The sequence below is a fragment of the Lithobates pipiens genome, unplaced genomic scaffold (assembly GCF_037356315.1).
Source record: "Lithobates pipiens isolate NorthernLeopardFrog02 unplaced genomic scaffold, aLitPip1_a1.2 Scaffold_19, whole genome shotgun sequence".
Taxonomy (NCBI): Eukaryota; Metazoa; Chordata; class Amphibia; order Anura; family Ranidae; genus Lithobates; species Lithobates pipiens.
In genome coordinates this window covers 357,278,199-357,300,959 of record NW_027507764.1, presented here as the reverse complement: position 1 = coordinate 357,300,959, position 22,761 = coordinate 357,278,199, and the positions used below count along the sequence as shown (strand labels likewise).

The window sequence follows — 22,761 nt, the reverse complement described above, 5'->3', positions numbered from 1 at the left end:
GTACAAAAATGTGAAGCGATCATTCAGCAAGAAATTGTACCATCAATCTTAAGATTGAAACAGCTGATTCTCCTGAATTTGACACCTCAGAAGAGGAGTAATCAGCCTCACTGCAGTCCCCTGAGGGAATTAGTCTTCTCCTGCCCCTAGTTCCTGAGTTTAAGGGTCCTGGGCAATGGAAGAGAACCTGTCACATTTTGACCCATACTGAGATGCAATTAAAGTCGCTAAACTTTTTTATTTTTTCTCTTTTTTTTTAAACCTATCATGGCTAAGGAAAAAAGATTGTTTAATTGGTAAAATAAACAGGGGCTGCAGTGTTGAAAACAGTTGCAAACATTTCATGGCCCCAACACTCATTCTGACCAGCCACCCCCTCTCAGGGGAGGGTGCCATTTGTAGAAATGAGTAGGCTTTCCAGAACGGAGACCCTTTTAGCTTTTTGGGGGTGTTTCAAACACCCAAAACCTAAACCACCGTATAGGTTTAGGAGATATTTCTTGGACCTACAGGTAAGCCTTAATCTAGGCTTACCTGTAGGTCAAAGTGGTTTGTAAGGGTTTACAACCACTTTAATGCTCAGCCTGATGCAAATAGTAAATGTGTCAAATAGGAAATGCCTGTGTCACCAAAACCTCTTTCATGCTCCTCTTTGCTCTTATGTCCGACAATATTGCAGCCAGTACAAATGGAATTTTTAGTTTTTTCTTTAAAACACACTCCCGTCTTGGGGGATGCCCACACCACGCTAAGCCCCGCCCCACCTCCTTTCTCTTTCAAAAGAAGAGTTTTCCCACGCAAGCACAGGCCTCCGATCCAACGGGATCAGCTTTTCAGTGAAGGAGGGATGGCGTGGAGGAGACCTGGAGCCACCGCAGAGTAGGGGCGGTGAAAGAAAACGGCATTGCTGATCATTTTCAGTTCTCCCTTATACTCAGCCTCATGAAGAGGCGGAGAGTTAAGCCCAGGTGGAGAAAGCAAAACTTCCCAAACTAACCGGAGGTTTGCCTACTAGCCCTCAGGAAAAAAAAAATCTGCTGCTTCTGTGGCACAGCGTGACTCTGAACAAAGCATGAGAAGGTACGTGCCCCATAAAGCCCCCAGTGGGGACACTTAGGCATGACAACATTTACTTTAAAGGAGACATATCCTAAGAAAATTAAAAAATTCCTTAGAAAACTCCACTTACCTTTCCCGCCGCAGGGTTTTCTGTGGTAAAACCAACAGACCCAATCTTCACCCTTCACAGTGGGTTCCGTTAACAAACCTACAGGAACCAGGGACCCTCGGGGAACCCACAATCCTGGACCTGTAATAGCACCCCGTCAGTAAAACTTTATGGCCTTAATACCAAAAGTACTGGATCCCGGGGTCCAGCTCTCAAAAAAAGAGAAGTGTTTACAAGCAAAGACCTTGTTTCTTCGGACACGAGGCCTGGGTACCATTCAATTTGGCCTAAAAGACACTTTGAATGGATCTGGCTGCATAACTAGCCCCAGCAAGTGGAGCTCAGCACGCCACATCTTTACTCGTGATCAACACCTTAGACAATGGTGAAAAACAGACGTTCCCGGTATGGGAGGGGTTATATAAGGAGGCAACTTCCTGTTTAGGGTGTGCCAGTGTCCAGCACCTGAAGATGGACTATAACCCCCACATAGTAATTACTATGGCTCTGTGTCCCGTGATGTACGTTTAAAGAAATCTAGCTGGCCAGTGTGTAGTGTTCTCAAAAGGGACTTTAAAGAGGAAGTAAAACCTAATGGGTTTACTTCCCCTTTGATTCCTTGCAAAGGTAAAGCATAATGGACTACTATGCATCGCATAGTAGTCCATTATGTGTCACTTACCTGACACAGGAGCCAGCGAAGTCACCGCTGTCCCCTGTAGTCCGGAGCGTCCATCTTCTCGGTGGGTCTTGCTGCTCCGCCGCTGTGATTCACCGGAGCCGACACTCGCGGCATATCGCCGCGATCTACGGCTTACCCAGTGCGCCTGCGCGTCGCTGTCTACGGCGCATGTGCCGTAGACAGCGGTGGCTGTCTTCAGGTAAATATCTCCTAAACCGTATAGGTTTAGGAGATATTTCTTGGACCTACAGGTATGCCTTAATCTAGGCTTACCTGTAGGTCAAAGTGGTTTGTAAGGGTTTACAACCACTTTAAACATGATGTCACCTTTTCCAGCACTATTTGCATAATTTATCATTTGGGTGATTGATCTAGTCAATTAATCAAACTGCTACTGAGAGAGTCAAAAACAACTAAGGAGGACACTGTAAGGTTAATTTATCTTTTTATTTTAGTAGACTAACATTCTTTCAACCTTCCCAATTCTAAATAATACATGCATGTGCACTGAGGTAACAATTACGCAATGGAGCTCTCTGCAATCACAGCACAGGCAGTGTGCTGTGAACGCGCAGTGAAATGTGCAATCGCTAGCGACATCCAGAGCTGACATCTATATCTTGTTACCAATGCATTTTTAAAAGATTTTGAAAGTACTAACAAGAAATACATCATAAAAAGCTTTAATATATGGGAAAGTAAAAATGCTGGGTTTATCACAACTTTAAATAAAAGTCATCACAGACAGACATAAAAAAGGATTCACCGCAATCGCACAATACAGACCTGTTGTCCTGTTTTTGTTTTTTTCATACAATGTGCTCTGGATGAACTGTTTTGCTTTTTGCTGCTGTAAATCTATTGCATTTTGATCGTTCAGGTGCACAACCTTATAGTTGTTTTGGAGACTGTGATAAGAGAAATATGCACGTAAGATTGGAAAACATTAATTTCTATCAAGCGGTTTCATGTGCCTTACATGGAAAAAAACAAAACTGTAATCTTTCAAATACATGTTGTAAGTTTAGTTAGTTCATACCAAGTTTTACAAGACTGAGATTATTCACAGAAGCCAGATGCCAACTTTTTTTTTTTTTTTTTTTTTTTTTATTATAGTTACAGGACCAAAGTTCTGCTTAGCTAAATTCATCCACACGGGGAACGAGTTCACCCCTCTGACCTCTTTATAATCACATTTCCATCCACAGCTCCTTCCCCAGGCATAGTCACCATTATAGGAAATGGTGACATCACCAGAGCTTCATTATAACAAGTAGAGGTCGACCGATATGGGTTTTTCTCTGGCCGATGCCGATATTTAGAAATCATGGCGGCCGATGGCCGATATATGATGCCGATTTTTTTTGGGCCGATATGTTAGGCCGATTTTTTTTATTTCATTTTATTTATTTTTTATCCCCCTTCATCTCATAAAACCGACAGACAGACACCTTTCCCACTGGGGCGTTTTTTTTTTGTTTTTTTTTTTAAGGTGCTTTTGGGCTAAAAATAGCACCTGTAAAATGCCTGCAAAACAGCTCCCCTGCAGTCTGTGAGAAAGACAGAGTGCTTTCACACTGAGGCGATGCGCTGGCAGGATGTTAAAAAAAAAAAAAAGAAGTCCTGCAAGCAGCACGTTTGGAGTGGTGTATACCCCTCCCCCACCACTCTTGCCTATTGATATTAATGGGCACCACTGCCAAAGCGCAAGCAATGCGATTTGTTAGCGGTGCTTCACGGGCACATTTAACCTCTTCTTCGGCCGCTAGCTGGGTTATATGTGCGCTACTAGCAGCCGAATAGCACCGCTAAAATGATGGTAAAGCGCTGCTAAAACTAGCAGCATTTTACCATCAACGCCTTCCTGCTCCAGTGTGAAAGCAGCCTATAAAATAAAAACAGGTAGTCAAAACTTTTGGGTGAAAAAAAAAAAAAAAATGGGCTAACTTTACTGTTTTAGGTATTTTTTTTTTTGTTTTTTAAATCATTTAGTGTATTTTTTTCCCCCCAAAAAAATGCATTTGAAAGACATCTGCGCAAATGCCGTGTGACATAAAATGTTGCAACAACCGCTATTTTATTCCCTAGGATCTCTGCTAAAAAAATATATATAATTTTTGGGGGTCTAAGTGATTTTCTGGCAGAAAATACAGGACTTTTACTTGTAAGCAACAAGTGTCAGAAAAGATTTAGTCTTTAAATGGTTAAACTGAGAACTTCTACACACCAGATGAGTTCATTCATTCAAGTGTAAACATTGTATCTTTTTGCTCTTTTCTTGGCAGACTGCCCAGAGAGGAGACAAGTGCTTCTATGAAGACTCAGGCAACTTATACTGACTTCTATGACACCCCTTTCACACCAGGGCATTTTGCAGGCGCTATAGCGTTAGAAAGCGCCTGCAATCCGCCCTAAAGAAGCTGCACCATTGTTTGTAGTGTGAAAGCCCAGAGGGCTTTCACACTACAGCGGTGCGCTGGCAGGATGTCAGAAAAAAGTCCTGCCAGCAGCTTCTTTGGAGCGGTGAAGGAGCGGTGTGTTTAACGCTCCTCCACCGCTGCTCCCCATTGAAATCAATGGGGCAGCGCTGTAATGCCGCCGGCAAAACGCCGCTATTGCGGCGTATTGCCGGCGGTTTTAACCCTTTCGTGGCCGCTAGCGGGGGGAGTAAAAGCGTCCCGCTAGCGGCCGAAATGCGCCGCAAATCCGGTGGTAAAACGCCGCTAAAAATAGCGGCGTTTTACCGCCGGCGCAAAGGGCGGTGTGGTGTGAAAGGGGTCTGACAGGAGTCATTTCCAAGTCGAGCTGTTCTAAATTGGCCTTTTTATCAGCTCAATCGGCCGATGCCGATTAATTAAACTGCAAATATCGGCTGATATATCGGTCGACCTCTAATAACAAGGCTCCCGAACCTAGAGATTGGCCGCTAGGAAAGTTATATACCGTGTGGGCGGGTCTAGGCAACATGATTATCAAACCAGGGCAATTGTTCCAAAGTGTTTCCATTGTGCAGCTTCAAATTGCGTAAACAGATATGTACCAAAGTAAATAAACCTTTCAGGGCACTTGTTTGTCTGCAGGATATGGCTTTGAACAGCAATCATTCACAGACCAGAAATAGGGCAAGGTAAAGCCGCAAATTGGGCTACAATTTTCCGGGTACACACAAAAGTAATTTGAAAACATGTAACTTTATTTTTAATTGCAAAAAAAAAAAAAAAAATATATATATATATATATATATATATATTTTTTTTTTTTTTTTTTTTGCTTGAAATTCAATTGGTCCAGATTAAAATAAACAAAAAAATGTCCCCATCTGAAAGGTAGTTTTTAGTACTGCAAAAGAAAATCTAGTACCTTTTTCTAGGACGTAACTTCTTAGCATGTTTATTTTTGCCACGCTCCTTCTCTGTTGAAAGAAATACAGATTAGATCTTAAATGATGGGAGCACAACATACAGCCCACAGGGGGATTAGCTCTTTGTTTTTGGCTTGATGTACCGAAATGCTCAAATTTCTCTTTTACCTCTCTGATTAAATGTGCAGGAGCAATTATCCAAACAGACAGGTTGGTTACCCAGATGCTTCTTGGCACTTCCGTACCAAATGAAGTGTTCTATAAAGCAATAAACACATGTACAGCTGGAAAACATCCCTGCCTATTAAGTGAACATGAACAATAGAGAAAAAGTTTAAGCGGCTTTGCGTAGACACGTTTATACACGTTAAGGCCCATTGGGCATTTTTTTGGGGAGCATAAGTCTCCTCTCCTAAACACCCTGGGTTTTATTTTCTGCCGCTAAACGCCTATGGGGGAGGAGGAGGATTCTAAAAGCAGCATTTTTAAAAACGCCCTGTGCGCATGAGACCATAATGGTAGTTATAACAATTATTCACACCTACAGGCTACTACCATGCAGTGTTGTCACTGAAAATGAAGAGCTGCTGTATCTTTCAAAATGCCCACAGTCCTGGCTAGAAAGTAGACTTTTGACTGATGAAAAATGGTTAAAAAACAAAAAAAAATATTTTTTGTACTCACCGTAAAATCCTTTTCTCTGTAATTCAGCAACTGACACAGCTTCTTCTCTTTAGACCATTGGGTTGTTATGCCACCTTCAGGAGAAGACTAGGCATTACATGTTAAAATGTGATAATAAAACTAGAACTTTCTAGTTCCGCCCAAGGGGCGGTCCCTTAAGTAACAACCCCTCAGCATTGTACTGCAGCCTCAGTAAGTCAACAAGCAGTATAATGTAAAGAAAAATATGAGGGGCGGGTGCTGTGTCAGTCGGTGAATTACAGAGAAAAGGATTTTATGGCGAGTACAAAAAAAATCCTATTTTCTCTTATATTCACCGACTGACACAGCTTTTTCTCTTTAGACCATTGGGACGTCCCCAAGCAGTAACAAAACGAGGGGTGGGAAAAACAGCATAAAACTTCATCCACCGTGTGTGGAAAAACCACCACAAAAAAAAAAAAAAAAAAAAAAAAAAAAAAAAAAAAGAACAGGGTGCTCCTCAACGGAGAAGCACTATCCTCAAACCGCACCAAACACTGCGGTAACTAATGCAACAGTGCATTAAAAAGGTACTGTGTTTTTATCCAAAAAAAAAAAGGGGGAAAAAAAAAAAAAAGGAATAAATTCCATATGCAATTGCAACTATACAGCCGTCTGCAAAACATTGCGGCCAAAAACAGGCACTCGATGCACTGATATCTACCTTGTAGAACTTTGTAAACCTGTGGACAGATGACCAGGTCGCCGCTTTACACACTTGAGAGACAGATGATTGATGTCAGAAGGTCCAAGACATTCCGAATGCCCTCGTGGAGTGGGCCTTGACCGGAAAGGGGGGCACCTGCCCGTTCAAGGTGTAGGCTTGTACTACAATCTGTCTGATCCACCTGGAAATGGTGGCAGACAAGACCGCCATGCCTTTCTGTGGACCAGCCACCGAAACAGCGAGTCTGACTTCCGGAAGGGAACCGTGGCAGACAAAAACCCCTTTCAGAGCCCAAACTACATCCAGAGCATGAGGGGCCACCTCCTTAGGATGTGTCAGCTTAGGACACAGAGATGGTAACACAATGTCCTCATTGATGTGAAACGCCAAGATTACCTTCGCCATGAAAGACGGTTGCGGACGCAACACCACCTTATCCTTGTGGATAACCAGATAGGGCGACTTGCAGGACAAGGCCGCCAGTTCCAAAACCCTCCTGGCTGATGTAATGGCCACTAGAAAGAACACTTTCTGGGAAAGAGTCAACAGGGGAAACTGATATTTTCAAATGGTGGTTTCTGAAGCGCCAATAATACCAGGTTCAGATCCCATGGGGGTAACTGTGGATGCACCCCTTGAGCAAGAGTACTCACTATAGAGTGAGACGCCAGAAGTCGCTGAAAAAAGGACAGCTAAAGCTGATATTTGTCCTTTTAATGGTGCTTAACGCCAATCTCTGGTCCACCCCTTGCAGAAGAAACAGCAGGATCCTGGATATAGAAAATAAGCGCGGATTCCATCCTTTCTCCTCACACATGGAGATGCAGGCCTTCCAGCTACAAAGATATATCTTCAGAGCAGAAGATTTCCGTGCTCTCAACATAGTTGGGATCACAGAGTCCGACAGACCTTGGTTCCTCAAACACCTGGCTCTCAATAGCCATGCCGTTAAAGCCAGCGATGGTAAAGCAGAATGGAGAATCGGACCTTGAGACAGAAGGTCCTCTCGCAACGGCAGTCGACAGGAAGCGTCTGCCACCAGGTGCACTAGGTCTGCATACAAAGGACGCTGAGGCCAATCTGGGGCAACCAGTATTACTGGGATCCCCTCGGCTTCCACTCTGCGAAGTAGACGTGGTAACAGTTTTAGTGGAGGAAAGGCATAGATCAGCTGTTACTGATCCCACGGAGCCACCAGCGCATCTGCCCAAGGATCTCTTGTCCTGGACACGAATCTTGGCACCTTCCGATTGAGACGTTAAGCCAGAGATCCACGTCTGGTGTGCCCCATCGCAGGCACAGTAGCCTGAACACCTCCGGATTCAATACCCATTCTCCTGGGTCCAGCATCCGACGACTTAGTCCGCCTGCCAGTTCTCCACATCCGGGATGTAAATGGTGGACAGGACCGGTACATGTCGCTATGCCCACCGAAGTACGTGAGCGACCTCCTGTGCGGCGGCCGAGCTTCTTGTTCCTTCTTGGTGATTGACATATGCCACAGCAGTGGCGCTGTCTGACTGGATCCTGATCGGACGCCCTTGCAGTCTCATTGACCATGTGAAGAGGCATAGCCTGATCGCTCTCTGTTCGAGCAGATTGATCGGCAACTTGGATTCCTCTGTCGACCAGAGGGCCAGAGTCGACTGAACTCCCAACACTCCACCCCAGCCGAATAGGCTGGCGTCCACTGCAATCACCGTCCATTTCAGAGGTCGGAAAAACTTCCCGTACTGAAGCACCCGGTACCTCAGCCACCACATCAGGGAACTCCCAACTGGCTCACCTGGATCTGCTGATCCAGGAAAAACAGAGATCTGTGCCACTTTGTCAAGATCTCCTTCTGCAGGACTCTGGTGTGGAACTGGGCATATGGTACTGCCTCGGAGGCCACCATGAGTCCCAGGACTCGCATGCAGAAGAGCAGCCATGACCACTTGCGGTTCTCTGAAGGAGGAAGAAGCTCTTAGGGAGGAGATCGTCTAGGTAACCCACTATGGCGATCCCGCGTTGCCGTAGCAACGACAACACAGGAACCAATACACTGGTAAAGACTCAGGGGGGCCGATACCAAACCAAAAAGGTAGAGCCACAAACTGGTAGTGGGCTTCCCCGACTGCAAATCGCAGAAATTTTTGATGCCGGAGGCATATGGGTATGTGCAGGTATGCATCCTGGATGTCCAAGGACGCCAGGGAGTTCCCTTGATGGAATGCAGCGACAACTGAGAGAACTGATTCCATTCTGAACCTCTGCACTTTCGAAGTGATTGAGGGCTTTTAGATCCAAGATTGGATGTATCCCTTTCCTTCTTGGGAACTGCAAACAGGTTTGAGTAGAACCCCTGGAAACGTTCCAATTCCGGAACAGGTACAATCGCCCCGCGATTCGGCAGGTCCCCTACTGCCCCCGGCGAGCTGGGAGAATGGGTATGCTGGAGGGGAAGAATCTGTTTTGCGGCCAAGAAAGGAAATCTATCTTGTAGCCGTAGGAAATCAGATTGCTGACCCATTGTTCGGACAGTCGAGAGGACCACCGGGCTGCAAACTCCCGAAGGCGACCCCCCACCCGAGTCATGGGTGGGGGCAAACCTTCATACGGTAGCACTTTTGTTCGCAGGCTTGCGGTTCCAGGGACGTTTCTGTCCTTCCGTGGTCGTCCTGGCGGCTGGGGATGTTTAACCGAAGCTCCGGGGAGACGAAAAAGTGAGTGGAAAAAGAGGGCCCTTGCCTACGGCGTGGCTCCTTAACCTTCCTGGCCTGTGGGAGTAGAGTACTCTTAACACCTGTGGCATTCTTAATAATGTCATCCAAAGAAGCTCCAAAGAGCCGGTTGCCAAGGAAGGGAAGATCAGTCAGGGCTTTTTTGGATGCCTAGTCAGCAGACCAGCATTTCAACCAAACCAGGCCCCTCAGCACCACTGTTGACACTGAAGCCCTGGATAACAGGGGGAGGGTATCCAGGGCCACGTCACAAACGTACTTAAAGCCATGCACTAGTTGGTCTGCTAGTTCCACGCAGACAGAAGAAGCCTGCTGTTCTCCCAATTCACGGTGCAACAAGTGCGGATGCCAGTACTGGTCACATGGTTGGCCCCACAACCGTAAACAAGGAACAAGCCACTGCCTCGGCCTTCCTGTCCGTGGAATCCTTAAATGCAGGAGTCCCCTCTACCGAGATCATGGTTACTTTGTTTAACCTGGATACTGGGGGGTCCATGACCGGAGGAGCCAACCACTTTTTGAGAAGGCTTTTTAGCACCTTGCGCCCACACACCGCCTCCATCTTGGCAAGGAACTAATTGAGAACTGCCGACAAGGCATCCAAGGGCACTGCACATTCCGTAGGCAAACCGATTGCAACTGCCTGGACTTCAGGGGAAGAAACACCAGTTTCTGAAGCCATGCTGACCCTACCCTGTCTGCCACCCGAAGGGGACTTAGGACAGTGACAGTCCCACCCTCCTTACTGCTGCTGGCTGAGGGGCTCTTTCCCGCAGGACTCACCACCCTGAAGGGTTCTGCTATCCAGCCTGTGGTCTCTGTTGGTTCCCAAGTGCAGAGGGATCCGCTCTGCGTCAGTGGAAGCTGCTGCTAATGGCGCTGAAACCGATCTGCAATGTGCTCAGACTCAAAGGAAATGGCCGCCCATCGTCCAGTATAAGGACATAAAACACTGGGAAAATGGCCTCCAGAGCACAGGGACACATGCTGCCACTAGAGAAGGTTGAAAAACGTGTTCAGGCTTCAAGAAAATGGCGTCCGACGTCCAGTAGAAGGACAATTCACAGGGAAAATGACCGCCGAAGCACAGGAGAGCATGCTTTCCCTTGCCCACACCTAAGATGGCCACTGATGCTGAAACCATGAGGGACAGAGCTGAACAAATGGTGGTGATCAGCGCTGCAAGGGACACGGGCACAGCCTCACAGGCACCTCCAGGGACATGAGAAACAGGACTCAGGACACAGCCCCCCCACAGGTGAGAACCCCCCCCCCCCGGAGAGAGCCCCTGTACAGACACACACACACACACACACACACACACAACGCTCAGCAGCCACATGCAGCATCCCCCACAGAGGGGGAGCTAGGGACTGGGAGAGAAGAGAGGGAGGTGAGGGACCCCCGAATTGACCTCCCAGGGAATGCCCAGCTGCTCAGCCCCACTGAAGAGCTGGGAGACATTCCATTACAGATCCACTCTCTGATCAGTAAAGGGTGGCTGCTGGCCTTGGCACACTGTGACGCAGACATCAGTAGCCCGGTCATATGTGCGCCCCGGAGCACAAATGCTCACGACCACCTCTGGAGCTGAGGTTTCATTGTGGCTGACCCAGCGCGGAGCTCTGGTCTGCACACGCTCGATGGCCAGGCTGGGGAGACTACAAGGATAAGGGTATCCAGCCTGTCACCCAGCTGGCTGGTGATAGTAGATCACAGGATCTATCATCTTGCAGAAAAAAAAAGCACGGACCGATGGGTCCATCAGGGTTCCTAGGTCCTTCTTCCCTAGGCAAAATAAAACTGAGGTTGCAGTAGCATGCTGAAGGGTTGTTACCCAAGGGACCGCCCTTTGGGCGGAACTAGAAAGTTCTCGTTTTATTATCACATGTTAACATGTAATGCCTAGTCTTCTCCTGAAGGAGGCATAACAACCCAATGGTCTAAAGAGAAGAAGCTGTGTCAGTTAGTGAATAAGAGAAATATATTTTGGGGATACTTGCAACTTTTGAAACTCATTGAAATTGATACACACCATGCTTGTTTATAAATCCTTGCTTTCACATTTACTTTAAATGACTTTTGTTTATGTTCAGAGCTCAGGATGCTGTGCTAGCGAGCCAACATTTTATAAAAACTGTATTTCTACCCTGTTTGCTACCCATTGAGAAAGCCCAGATAGTAATTAAATGTCTGGTAAGGGGGGGCATCCTACGTTATACAAGTATATATTGATAAACAATTTAACAAATATTCCAAGCACAATGTAAATCTGGCTTTATATCATATTAAGATGATAAAGTCAACTAATAAAATCTTACCTTTTCCCTTTGTCTCATCAGTAGATTCGGAGGGTCCATCTCTATGAAAAGAAATCAACCACAGTTTAATAGGTACTGGTACACCAGACAGAGAAGGGGGTCAAATATCAAAACTTTAGATTAAAAAAAAAAAATCAAAAAGATAAAACAAGCTATTGTTCTGCATATTGTATTGACTAGTATTACTGGATACAAAATCAATCACTTACATTGTGTATTAAACAGTATAGGTGTGTCTCTTCTGCAATAAAAGGATGCCTGCATGCTCATTTAAAAAAACTAGAATTCAGTTTTTAAACATGTATTTTTTATTGATTATATGTCAAACACCATAATGGTACACATATAAAAATTTATATAAATGTTATCAGAAGACCACAACTTCATCCTTCGTTTATGACAAACTTAATCTGAACCTATGTTCACTATAAATGAGCTAACCAAAGACTATGAGCACCTGCAATGTAGACTACCAATGAGCTCCCCACCTCTCTCCTGCCATGTGGGCCATCATACATACTTCAGGTACAGTGCAGCGCTTCACAAACTAGTGTCAATGTCTATTTTTCGGTAGGATGTCTATAGTACAGTGTGCAAGTGAAAATACATGTGAAGAGGGAGCCTAGGTTGCCTTGATCCTTTTACCTGTTTTTGTGATTGAAAATTGCTATGTGTACAGCCAGCATAGAATTTATGCAGATAAGGACCCTAAAATAACAGGATAAACAATTGGTCCAAGGTATCCACACATTGTAAAAATGAACATATATAGAGGCTTCAGCATACCAAGGAACGATGCAAGGGACTACATTCAAACAAAATGTAACAGCAGCATGTCTAGACACAGGATCACTGGCCTACTTTAAAAACAATATTCTTTACCAGTGAACCTTCATTATGCAAGGAAGAAAATTTGATGAACTATTTTAGTCATCCTACAATAATCAACATATCAGGACTGTGCAGGGTCTATATTTTTCAATGCAGAACGACTATATTCTTTTGAGAAACCATCCCAGAAAGGCTTTCCCTTCTCTGCGTACATTGTATCAATAGGAGACCACAGGTATATGAACACAGAAAATCCCAGCCTAGAAACTACGTACTCTAAAACCAGTCAACAAAAGGGACTTGAAAAATAAATATGTGGGTCCCTTGCCTACCAACTAAATGTGCATGAACACAACTTAAAAAGTGTTACCAAAGCCACAACAGTAAAATCAGTCTTTATATGTAGTAAAGCATGTTTGTTATACTGTGGTACCTAAGGGGTTAATCCTCCACATTGAGTAAAAAGGCTGTTTGATCGTTTGATCCTGTCTTCCCTGATCCTCTCCTCCTTCCACTGTTATAATACAGAGCTAGGGGACATGCTACACATGCTCAGTTTGGTGTGTATTGCTAGAGTTTTTTTTTTTCTTGGGAGGGTGCATGTGATCAGCACTGTCCAGATAGAAAGTCAGGCGTCCTGCATCCTGATAGGACAGTCAGTGCAGAATGAAAACTCCTCCTACAAGTATGCTAAAACAAAGATCATCTATGTCAATGTGAATGAAAGTGTACACGAAATGGATGGAAATGTACATTAATTTTCCCTGCATTTTATCGCAAGTCAGTGTGAATTCAGACTGTAGCTGGTGGCAGGCCTTTATTTTCCACTATCCCAGCCCAGGTCTACCACTGTTCTAACTCATTCTGCTGAAAGAGTATTGTAAGCTACGTTCCCAAACGACAGAAAGGGAATTGAAAACCTAAGGCTGAGGGAAGAGCCTGGTCCCCTATCTTCGGTTGTGTGTAAATCCAAGGTCACTGAAACACATTGCCTTTTTCAGGTGAGTAAGGTACCACTGTACACCGAAAATCAGGTAAAAATAAGAAAAGGTGGAGCTTATGATGTAGCAGATCCTTTTCTGTCTAAGAAAGTGCAAAAAAAAACTAAGCTTTAGTGGAAGAAGAATTCTCTCAAGTTGATTCCTAAAAGATGACCAAGGAAAAAAAATCAACCTGTGTAAAATAGGTTATGAAGAAAACTTACGGCTTCTCTGGAAGTGCAGTGACTGTTTGAAGGATGTCATCTGAAAGCAGCTTTTTTTTCTAAAATAGAAGGTAAAATGGTTTATTTGGAAATTCAAGCACAAAACAAATTATTACTGAAAATATAAATTATGAAAACAAAAAGGAACCAAGCAATATTTTAGATGTAGGTTGTTTCCATGTGAAATATTTTGTATGTCTTGATGCTTCTTATTCTACTGGAGAAAAAGCTTTACTTTGTACACAACATGACAAGCCCATTAGGGTTTAGTTACATTGGAAAGTAGAATTACTTGCTGCTAGGTATAACTACTTTTTGGCAACCAAATCTGAAATCAATGTTCTACTAAGAAGAATATTACCACAAAGACGCTAAATCATTTGAGGCATATTCAAAAACAGTCTTCATGCAAAACACATTACATGTAGAAATTCCATCGTTTCACTTTTATGTGCTACAGTTTAGTGTGAAAGGGAAATTGTGTAGTCTCATTCACACCTACACATTTTACCACACTTACTGCATGCATACAGAACAGGGTGAATCTAGACTTGGTATCAAATGATACAAATCACACATGTAGCCCAGTCCTTGGGAAGTAGCAGCCTACTGACATGAAAAGATACTGCTCATGAATACCTAACAGATGTGAAATATCCTCATCAAAAGAGAAGTATGGTCGAAGCTTTTTTGGTGGTCTTCTGTGAAACAGAATCAGCCAACAGCGGGCTAAAGTCCACTGACTGAAGTCAATACAGAGCTTGCCCAAGCTCTGGAAGGATCCCAATATCAGGATCTACAAAAAAAAAAAAAGTATTTGATCCCCTGCCGATTTAGCACGTTTGCCTACTGACAAAGAAATTATCAATCTATAATTTTAATAGTTTATTTTAACAGTGGGAGAGTGAACTGGCTAAAAGAAGGAGGTTCTCACCCAAGATTTAAAAGTACATGGCCCTGTCCATCGTCCCTTTGATGCAGTGAAGTTGCCCTGTCCCCTTAGCAGAAAAACACACCCAAAGCATGATGTTTCCACCTCCATGTTTGACGGTAGGGGTGGAGTTCTTGGGGTCATAGGCAGCATTCCTCCTTCTCCAAACATGGCGAGTTGAGTTGATGCCAAAGAGCTCTATTTTGGTCTTATCTGACCACAATACTTTCATTCAGTTCTCTGAATCATTCAAATATTAATTAGTAAATTTCAGATGGGCCTGTACATGTGCTTTCTTGAGCAGGGGGACCTTGTGGGCACTGCAGGATTTCAGTCCTTCAAGGTGTAGTGTTACTGATTGTTTTCTTGGAGACTATGGTCCAAACTTCCTTGAAATCATTGAGAAGATTCTCCCGTGTAGCTCTTTCAGAGAGCCTAATAGCTCATTGTCTGTATAGAAGACACATGGGAGCCAGAAATCTTGCCTATTGATAGGGGATCAAATACTTATTTCTAGGTGTGCACCGAATAGAATTTTGGTGCCGAAACCACAAATGAGTTTTAAAAAAAATATTTAGATTTTTATATATAAAATTGTATTATAGTCGACTTTTTAATTAATATCAATTTAAAATTAATATGAATTTAATGTTAGCCATTATTGGCACCTTTAGTGCAAGAAAGCCCTACAGGCGCAACATGATGCAGTCTGCAGTCTCTAACCATCTCTTGCATCATGTCCTCTGTCTCTAACCATCTCTTGCATCATGTCCTCTGTCTCTAACCATCTCTTAAACACACTGCTAATAGTATTAGAAAAATTTCCCATTTGGTGCACCTCTAGCAGACATGAAACAGGAGATGGTCAGAGACATGATACATTCGATCAATGCAGCCTCACCAGCGCCCACCAGATGCAGTCTGCCTATTTTTGTTGTCATTCTGTCTCTCACTGTTAAAATAAACCTGCCATTAAACTATAGACTGATTATTTTCAGTGGGCAAATGTACAAAATCAGCAGGGGATCAAATACTTTTTCCCTCACTGTACCTAGATGCCTGATCGGCAACTGGCTCAGCCTCTCAACTCGCAGCTAGGAGTGAGCCAGCCAGCCACTACCACCCTCTTTAGAACAGATCGAGAACTGACTGATCAGCAGTCATGCGATTACTCAGTTCTTGGGCTTAGAGCCTGTGGGGAAAGTCAGATGATGCAGCAGGAAGGCTGGTATAGATGCCCCCCCCCCCCCCATTCCCAAACTTCTCCTTAAGGCTAGGTTCACATATATGAGGGTCCAGTTTTGGTGCAGTGTGCGTTGTGGTTTAGGTGCAAATTTGACACTGAAATCAGGTCAAAACACATCCATTTAGCATATTTAGCATATATGTGAACCATTCACATTGATGCGATTTAGCATGCAATTCAGCAGCAATTGCCGGTAATGGCAGCGTCCAAATCGGTGTGATGCCGCACAGATTCCCAAAAGTAGTTTTGGTACTACTTTTGGCGATTTTGGGGTGCGATTTCCATCGACGACCCGCACAGATGTCTCTGAAGTCCCCCCGAAGTCAGGACTTATATGCGAGAATGAAATTGTGCGAGTTCAGATTTCATTCATTCCCGCAGTCAGTGTAAACCAGGGCTAATGCTATTGTTTTTTGCAAAAATACTCAAATGCTCAATGTCTTTTTTGTCAGATACATTATTTTAAATTTCTAAAGTTTGTACAAAGAAAAGATAAACCATGTACAAATAAATATATGGTATTATTTCAGCTTTACAGAATACATAAATCTGCTAACATCTGGACGAGATTATTTCAGAATACCCAGTACACCTTATAAGCGCTCACCACAGCCGATCTTAGTGTGGATGTGTTCATGTGAAAGCATCAGTCAATGCCACACCTCCTGAGGCTTTCACATGAACACATTGACACTAGGATTAGCGGCGTTTTCATGCTTATATGTTCATTGATCACTGGATTATTTTCTCTTAAACTGGCATCCCTACTATTCTGAGTGCCAATGGGGCCTTGCACTTCAAACTGGAGTGGCACCAAATACTAATGCCCTTATCCAGTACACCTTAGCATTTATGAGCAGAAAACAATAAATGGGAAGGAATAAAGAGGAATTAAGGGAGAGGATGGAGGGAGAGGGGATGGGGTCGTGAATAAAAAAAAAAGCAAAAGAACTTGGTAAACTATAATATAAGCACCGCCATGCACTGTTTGAAAGAAGACTGTCTTAACCTCTTCAATTGCAGACAGAATGAGATCAAAAAGAGATTGAAAAAGCCCAAGTCTATCAGAAAATGAAAATCCCTATATTATGACAATCCTACAATGATGGTAAGCCTGAAGTTTCTGTACCAGAAGATAGCAATCTGTCTCTAATCAAGTCCACAGGTGCAACACTTGGAGTATACAGCAATGTCATGGTTTTTGAACGGTCACTCAACATCTATGGTGTAAATGAAGTATAAGGCAGGTTTTGTGGTTTTTTACATTTCTAATAGAAATTGATGTTTAAATATAGGGGCGTAATGAGGAATCATGTAATTCAGAGATTTTCTGTATGCAACATTTTACTTGATAATGCAACACCATTACATTGTATGACTGGATAATATCTTAGATTATACCTTTTGCTCACTGAAAAGCTCCTGTTTGCGTTTCCTCTTCTCTTTTAAGAGGGTCTTCTCTCTGGTAAAGAAAAGTCATATTTAGATCTGCCAAAAGCTTTATCATCAAGTTTGTTTTAGTGATCATAGACGTTTTTAAAACTTTTAAGCAAAATCATAAGAATGAATATATGACTGCCATAGCCAACATGAGACTTTATTCGATTTTATAATGAATTAGATAAACAGTGCTGTACACAGGATCAGCGCACTTGTAGTAGAGCTACAAGCTCTGTTGGCACAGTGACAGGACTTAATGGTTTATTCATTTACAGATCTCTGAATGAATTATGCGGTTGTGCAAGCGAAGTCCCACACTACCGTGACGATTTTAAAAAAGTGACATGCAGCTATGAGGGAGAGGAACTCCCGCCTGCTGGCAAGAGGGGATCGGGTGATGAGGGCTAGGGTGCCTAGCACATGTTCTACCCTAAACACAGGTGTAACATTGCTAAATTAGGAGTGTTTACACAATGTTTACTGTGCTTCAGCTATGAATAAACACAGAAGTGATCAATACCGATCACTAATCATGTTCAGTCAAGACAGAAAAGATGCAGAGCAGGGGTGGTCAGTGAACATGTCTCTCATATTTACCGGCACCCCACCTCTCCCCCTACACTCCAGATAATAGCTTGTAATTAGCAGCATCTGCTAGATAGTTCTGCCACAAATTTATGGTCACTGAAGAGACCATGCCCCCCCCCCCCCCGCAGTATAACTGCCTGCCCATATTGGAGATACAGGCAGACAGCTACACAGAGTCTGCAGGACCATGGCATTACACCCACTATCTGCTGATCATAGTTGCAACGCTTTACAGCTCCCTAAAAAAACAAAACAAAAAAAAACGAATTTTTTACCTGCAAAAAAATTTACACCCATTTTTTGTAAAAGTGAATTGATCCTTTAAAGGGAGAGCTTTTTAAGCTGGGCTCCTAAGGCTCACAGGAGTGCAATTCATTTTGCACTCCTAAGACCCGTTTTCAGTCGAGGCAGCGCATCATCCCGGCTTCCCAAGTCTGGATCCACTAGCTGCCTCGATTGATGGCAGTCTCAGCGATCTGCCAAGATGGCCTCTTCCCTCCCTAGCTCATCGCTCCAATGAGCACGGAGAAGCAGACTAGGAGCGCTGCTGACTAACAGCATCACTCTGCTCGGGGAGGAGTAAGAACCGAGCCACTGGCCATGTTCGGTGTCTCGGTTCTCAGTGCAGAGATGCCGGGGGACAGCTGCATAATCAGACTGATGCTCCATCCGAGCTAAGTATAAGCAAAATAAAAAGACCCATACTTCTCTTTTAAAGTGCAACTAAGCAGCTCAAGCAAACAATTTTATTCTGTCCCTCCCCCTTACACAAATATTAACTGCTTTTCAAATTTTACGTATAGATTGCTTTTGTGCTAAAGAACTGCACTACCAGGTTTCCGGTCTAAGCTGGGCCCTAGCGACTGATGGGATTGCTACATTACAGCGATCCCAGGAGGTAGTGGATTACTAAGCATACTAAGGCACATGTGCTGCGGATTTCCATGCATTTACACAAATGCCGCATTTGTGCGCATGCAGAGAAATCCACCACCCCTGACAGATACATTGCCAGTCTCCTCCAGCTCCCAAACGCCTGGAAGAGACCAGTGGCACATCTACGCATGGGAAGGTTTTTCAAAAATGATGGCGTGGAAAAGGGGTTGGGGGAGGCAATTCAAAGGGGAAAATGCAGTTTATGTAAGGTATACTCAGCTGGCCAGCTAAAAACAGTTCAGTTCGCTATATGTTGGTGGCATTGGAAAGGTAAATACTGCTGTACAGAAAACACACTCTTATCCCACTAAACAATGTTGTATTAATGCATTGCAGAGTTACAGGCAGGGGAACAAGAGGAAGCTGATCTTTTTCTCTTTCTAGACATCCTCTTCTGCTCCAGCATGTAAAATGACAGCGCAAAGCCTGCCGTCAGAGAGCTGCTCTTCAATTCAGCCTCAGAATTTGCAGACAAAGAACTTAAGTTGTGTGTAGGAGAGTGGCTTCAGATAACAGCCTTAGTGCTGTTTGTTGGCATATGCTGAGGCTGGGTTCAAGAGCACTTCTCTGAAGTAGTCTCAGTGCTGTCATCTGCTGCAACCTAACCGAGAGCATCCAGAAACTTTTTTTTTCCTTTTTTTTTTTTTTCACAAAACTGCCCCAATCTTCTTATTTTTCCACGATTTTGTTCACTAATTCTGGACAGTGATTTGTTGACAGTATAGGAGCAAGAGTGTGTTCAAATAATAATAATAAAAAATACATATTTATCTGGTGACATGGGGGGTTATTTACTAAAGGAAAATCCACTTTGCACTGAAAGTGCACTTGGAAGTAAAGTCACTGTAGATCCGAGGGGGACATGCGAGGAAAATAAAAAAAACAGCATTTTAGCTCGCACATGATTGGATGATAAAATCAGCAGAGCTTAGATTTAGAGCAACTGCACTTCCAAGTCCACTTTCTAAAATATTGGGGAGGTGAAGATGTATTTCAGGAGTGCCGTTTATGAACCGCACTTCAGAAAATACACACAGGCTGCCAGTGTGCCTGTGACCCGAGCCGTCACTAGCACTGATCACAACGATGATGCAGACAAGAGTAGCTCTGTGCCTTGTGATCTCTCTGAACTAATCACAGGTGTAAACCGTAGTGGTTACAGACATTCACAATGGAGGAAGCTCCCCTTCCTTACCCATTTGCCAAACGTCTCATGTATAAGTACCTAAGCTCTTTTATCCTGGATCACATATCTACAGCATGATTTTGGCACTTCCAGGTAGGCGGTGCATGCACATGCCGCTGTGGCTGTGCTGTGATTAGACATAGCACACGATGCTCAGCGGGTGCCAGCCAATAGATGTCTGTTGGCATACGCTGATCGGCGAGGAGACACAGAACAGAGCTCTGTCTATGTAAACAAGGCAGAGCTCTGTTCTGACAGCAGGGATGTGGTGGATTTTATTTCCCTGCAAAGCAAGGAATAAAATCCATCACATCCCTTATTAAAAACAGCACAAAGTAAACACAATAACACTGGTTATGCACACATTTAACCCTTTGATCACCCCTTGACGTTTAACCCCTTCCCAGCCAGTGTCATTAGTACCGTGACAGTGTATATTTTTTAGCACTCATCATTGTATTAATATCATTGGTTCCCACAAAGCATCATTTAGTGTCCGATTGTCTGCCGCAATATCGCAATCCTGTTAGAAGTTGCTAAATGCCACCACTACTAGTATAAAAATATAAATAAAAATGCGTAGGCGCTATAACTTTTGTGCAAACCATTAAATATACGCTTTTTGGGATTTATCAAAAATATGTAGCAGAATACATATTAGCCTAAATTGTTGAAGAAATTTGATATTTTTAAAAAAATTGTATTGGATGCGTTTTAAAGCAGAAAGTAAAAAAAAAAAAAAAAAAAAAATGTTTTACAATATTGTCGGTCTTTTTGTTTATAGCGCAAAAAAAACACAGGAGGTGATCAAATACCACCAAAAAAAGCTCTATTTGTGGTAAAAAAAAAAAAAAAGACATCAATTTCATTTAGGTACAGCGTCTCACAACTGCCCAATTGTTAGTTAACTGCTAGCCGACCCGCCGATGCAATTATACTGTCGCAGGTTGGCACAAATCCCGGTTCTCTCAGGGGAGAGGAGACCGATAGTGTGTTCCTACTGAGTAGGAACATCGATCTGTCTACTCCCACAGTCAGTCCCACCCACCCCTACAGTTAGAACACACTGAGGGAACACAGTTAACCCCTTGATCGCCCCCTAGTGTCAACTTCTTGCCTACCAATAACATTTATACAGTAATCAGTGGCTATTTTTAGCTATGATCGCTGTATAGATGTCAGTGGCCCCAAAATAGTGTCAAATCTGAGCGCCGCAATGCCACAGTCCTGAAAAAAAAAAAAATGTTTTTGTTTATAGAGCAAAAACTAAAAACCACAGAGGTGATCAAATACTACCAAAAGGAATCTCTATTTGTGGGGAAAAAAAAAGTACATCGATTTTGTTTGGGTACAACATTGCACGACCGCGCAATTGTCAGTTAAAGCGTCGCAGTGGCATATCGCTAAAAAATGGCCTGGTCAGGAAAGGGGTAAATCCTTCCGGGGCTGAAGCGGTTAAAGCGGGGTTCCACCCTAAAGTGGAACCTCCGCTGATCGGATCCCTCCCCCCCTCCGGTGTCACAATTGGCACTTTTCAGGGGGGAGGGGGGTGGAGATACCTGTCAAAGACAGGTATTTACACCCACTTCCGGGCATAGACTCCTGTGGGAGTCTAAACCATTTCCTGTCCTGCCGCGCTGTCTGCTGGGACACACACGGGTCTCAGAGACAGCGCGGAGATTTCCTATTGCGCTGCGCGACTCGCGCATGCGCAGTAGGGAAAGGGAAGTGAAGCCGATTCGCTTCACTTCCTGATTCCCTCACCTAGAATGGTGGCGGCAGCAGCCGAGGGCCGAGCGGTCGATCGGCCTCGGCATCGCTGGAACCCGGGACAGGTGAGTGTCCATTTATTAAAAGTCAGCAGCTGTAGTATTTATAGCTGCTGGCTTTTAATATTTTATTTTTTTTGTGGAATCCCTCTTTAAAGTAACACAGCGCTGCATCCTTTTTATAGGTTGGGGGGATAATACAGAGTCTATAGTGAATGCACTGCCTCCAGCCTTGTGCTGCAGTTACACGGCACATTCTGCAGACTGGGAGATGCAGCCACAGAACAAAATAGTACAAGACGGAGAGATGCGTCCTTCTGGCCGCTCAATCACCTGCCGGCCACCTCCCTCCTCGTGCGGGCGTTCTGCTCCGCCTGGCTTCTAGCATTCTGGAAAGTGACCTCCTCCGGCGCCTCATCGTTTTCACTATCCAGCTCCGGAGTCATGCTGCTGCCACACAACACACAGTTCAGCTGAGCGCAGGAAGCGGAAGAGCGCCGGGAGTAGAGCACACTACCTGCTGGAATAGCCCGAATAGCGACCTCTTGTGGCCGGCTGACCGAAACCCTTGATCGAAACACTAGAGCTCCGGAAGTGAGGCGCACCGCCTACTGGAATGTCACCCGCTGCCCTGTATGACCGAGACAAGCGCTAAGGCGCATTGCACGCTTCAATTACATCTATCTCCCACAGCGACATCTGCTGCCTAGGCTGACTGTAACATCTAAGTAGAATGTTGTATGAGGGTTGCCGTGGCTGATAGTCTCTTCCACTGGTGGTGTTATCTGACTAAACTTATACCTCTCAACTTTCTCTGACTAAACCCATATTCCCCAACTTTCACTGACCAAACTCATACCCCCAAACCTTTTCTGACCAAACCAATATTTCCCATCCTTTTTTGTTTTAATTCCATACCCTCAAAGCTCCTCTGACCAAACCTATATTTCCCAACTTTTACTGTCCAAATCCACACTCCGGGGCAGACTGACTATTGGGCCAC

The 22,761-nt window shown here is 44.1% G+C and overlaps 1 protein-coding gene across 1 annotated transcript in view; it reads right to left on the bottom strand.

Annotated features, from left to right (window-relative positions):
- NOL7 (nucleolar protein 7) overlaps positions 1-22,263 on the bottom strand; it is a 35,641-nt gene extending 13,378 nt beyond the window's left edge. The window contains exons 1-6 of the mRNA XM_077492217.1: positions 22,092-22,263; positions 17,241-17,301; positions 13,663-13,721; positions 11,628-11,668; positions 5,211-5,262; positions 2,637-2,758 (exon numbers count right to left, since the gene is read on the bottom strand). Of these exons, the coding sequence (XP_077348343.1) occupies positions 2,637-2,758; positions 5,211-5,262; positions 11,628-11,668; positions 13,663-13,721; positions 17,241-17,301; positions 22,092-22,204 (448 nt within the window). The 5' untranslated portion in view covers positions 22,205-22,263. The remainder of the gene's footprint in view (positions 1-2,636; positions 2,759-5,210; positions 5,263-11,627; positions 11,669-13,662; positions 13,722-17,240; positions 17,302-22,091) is intronic.
- Between the last annotated feature and the right edge of the window lie 498 nt (positions 22,264-22,761).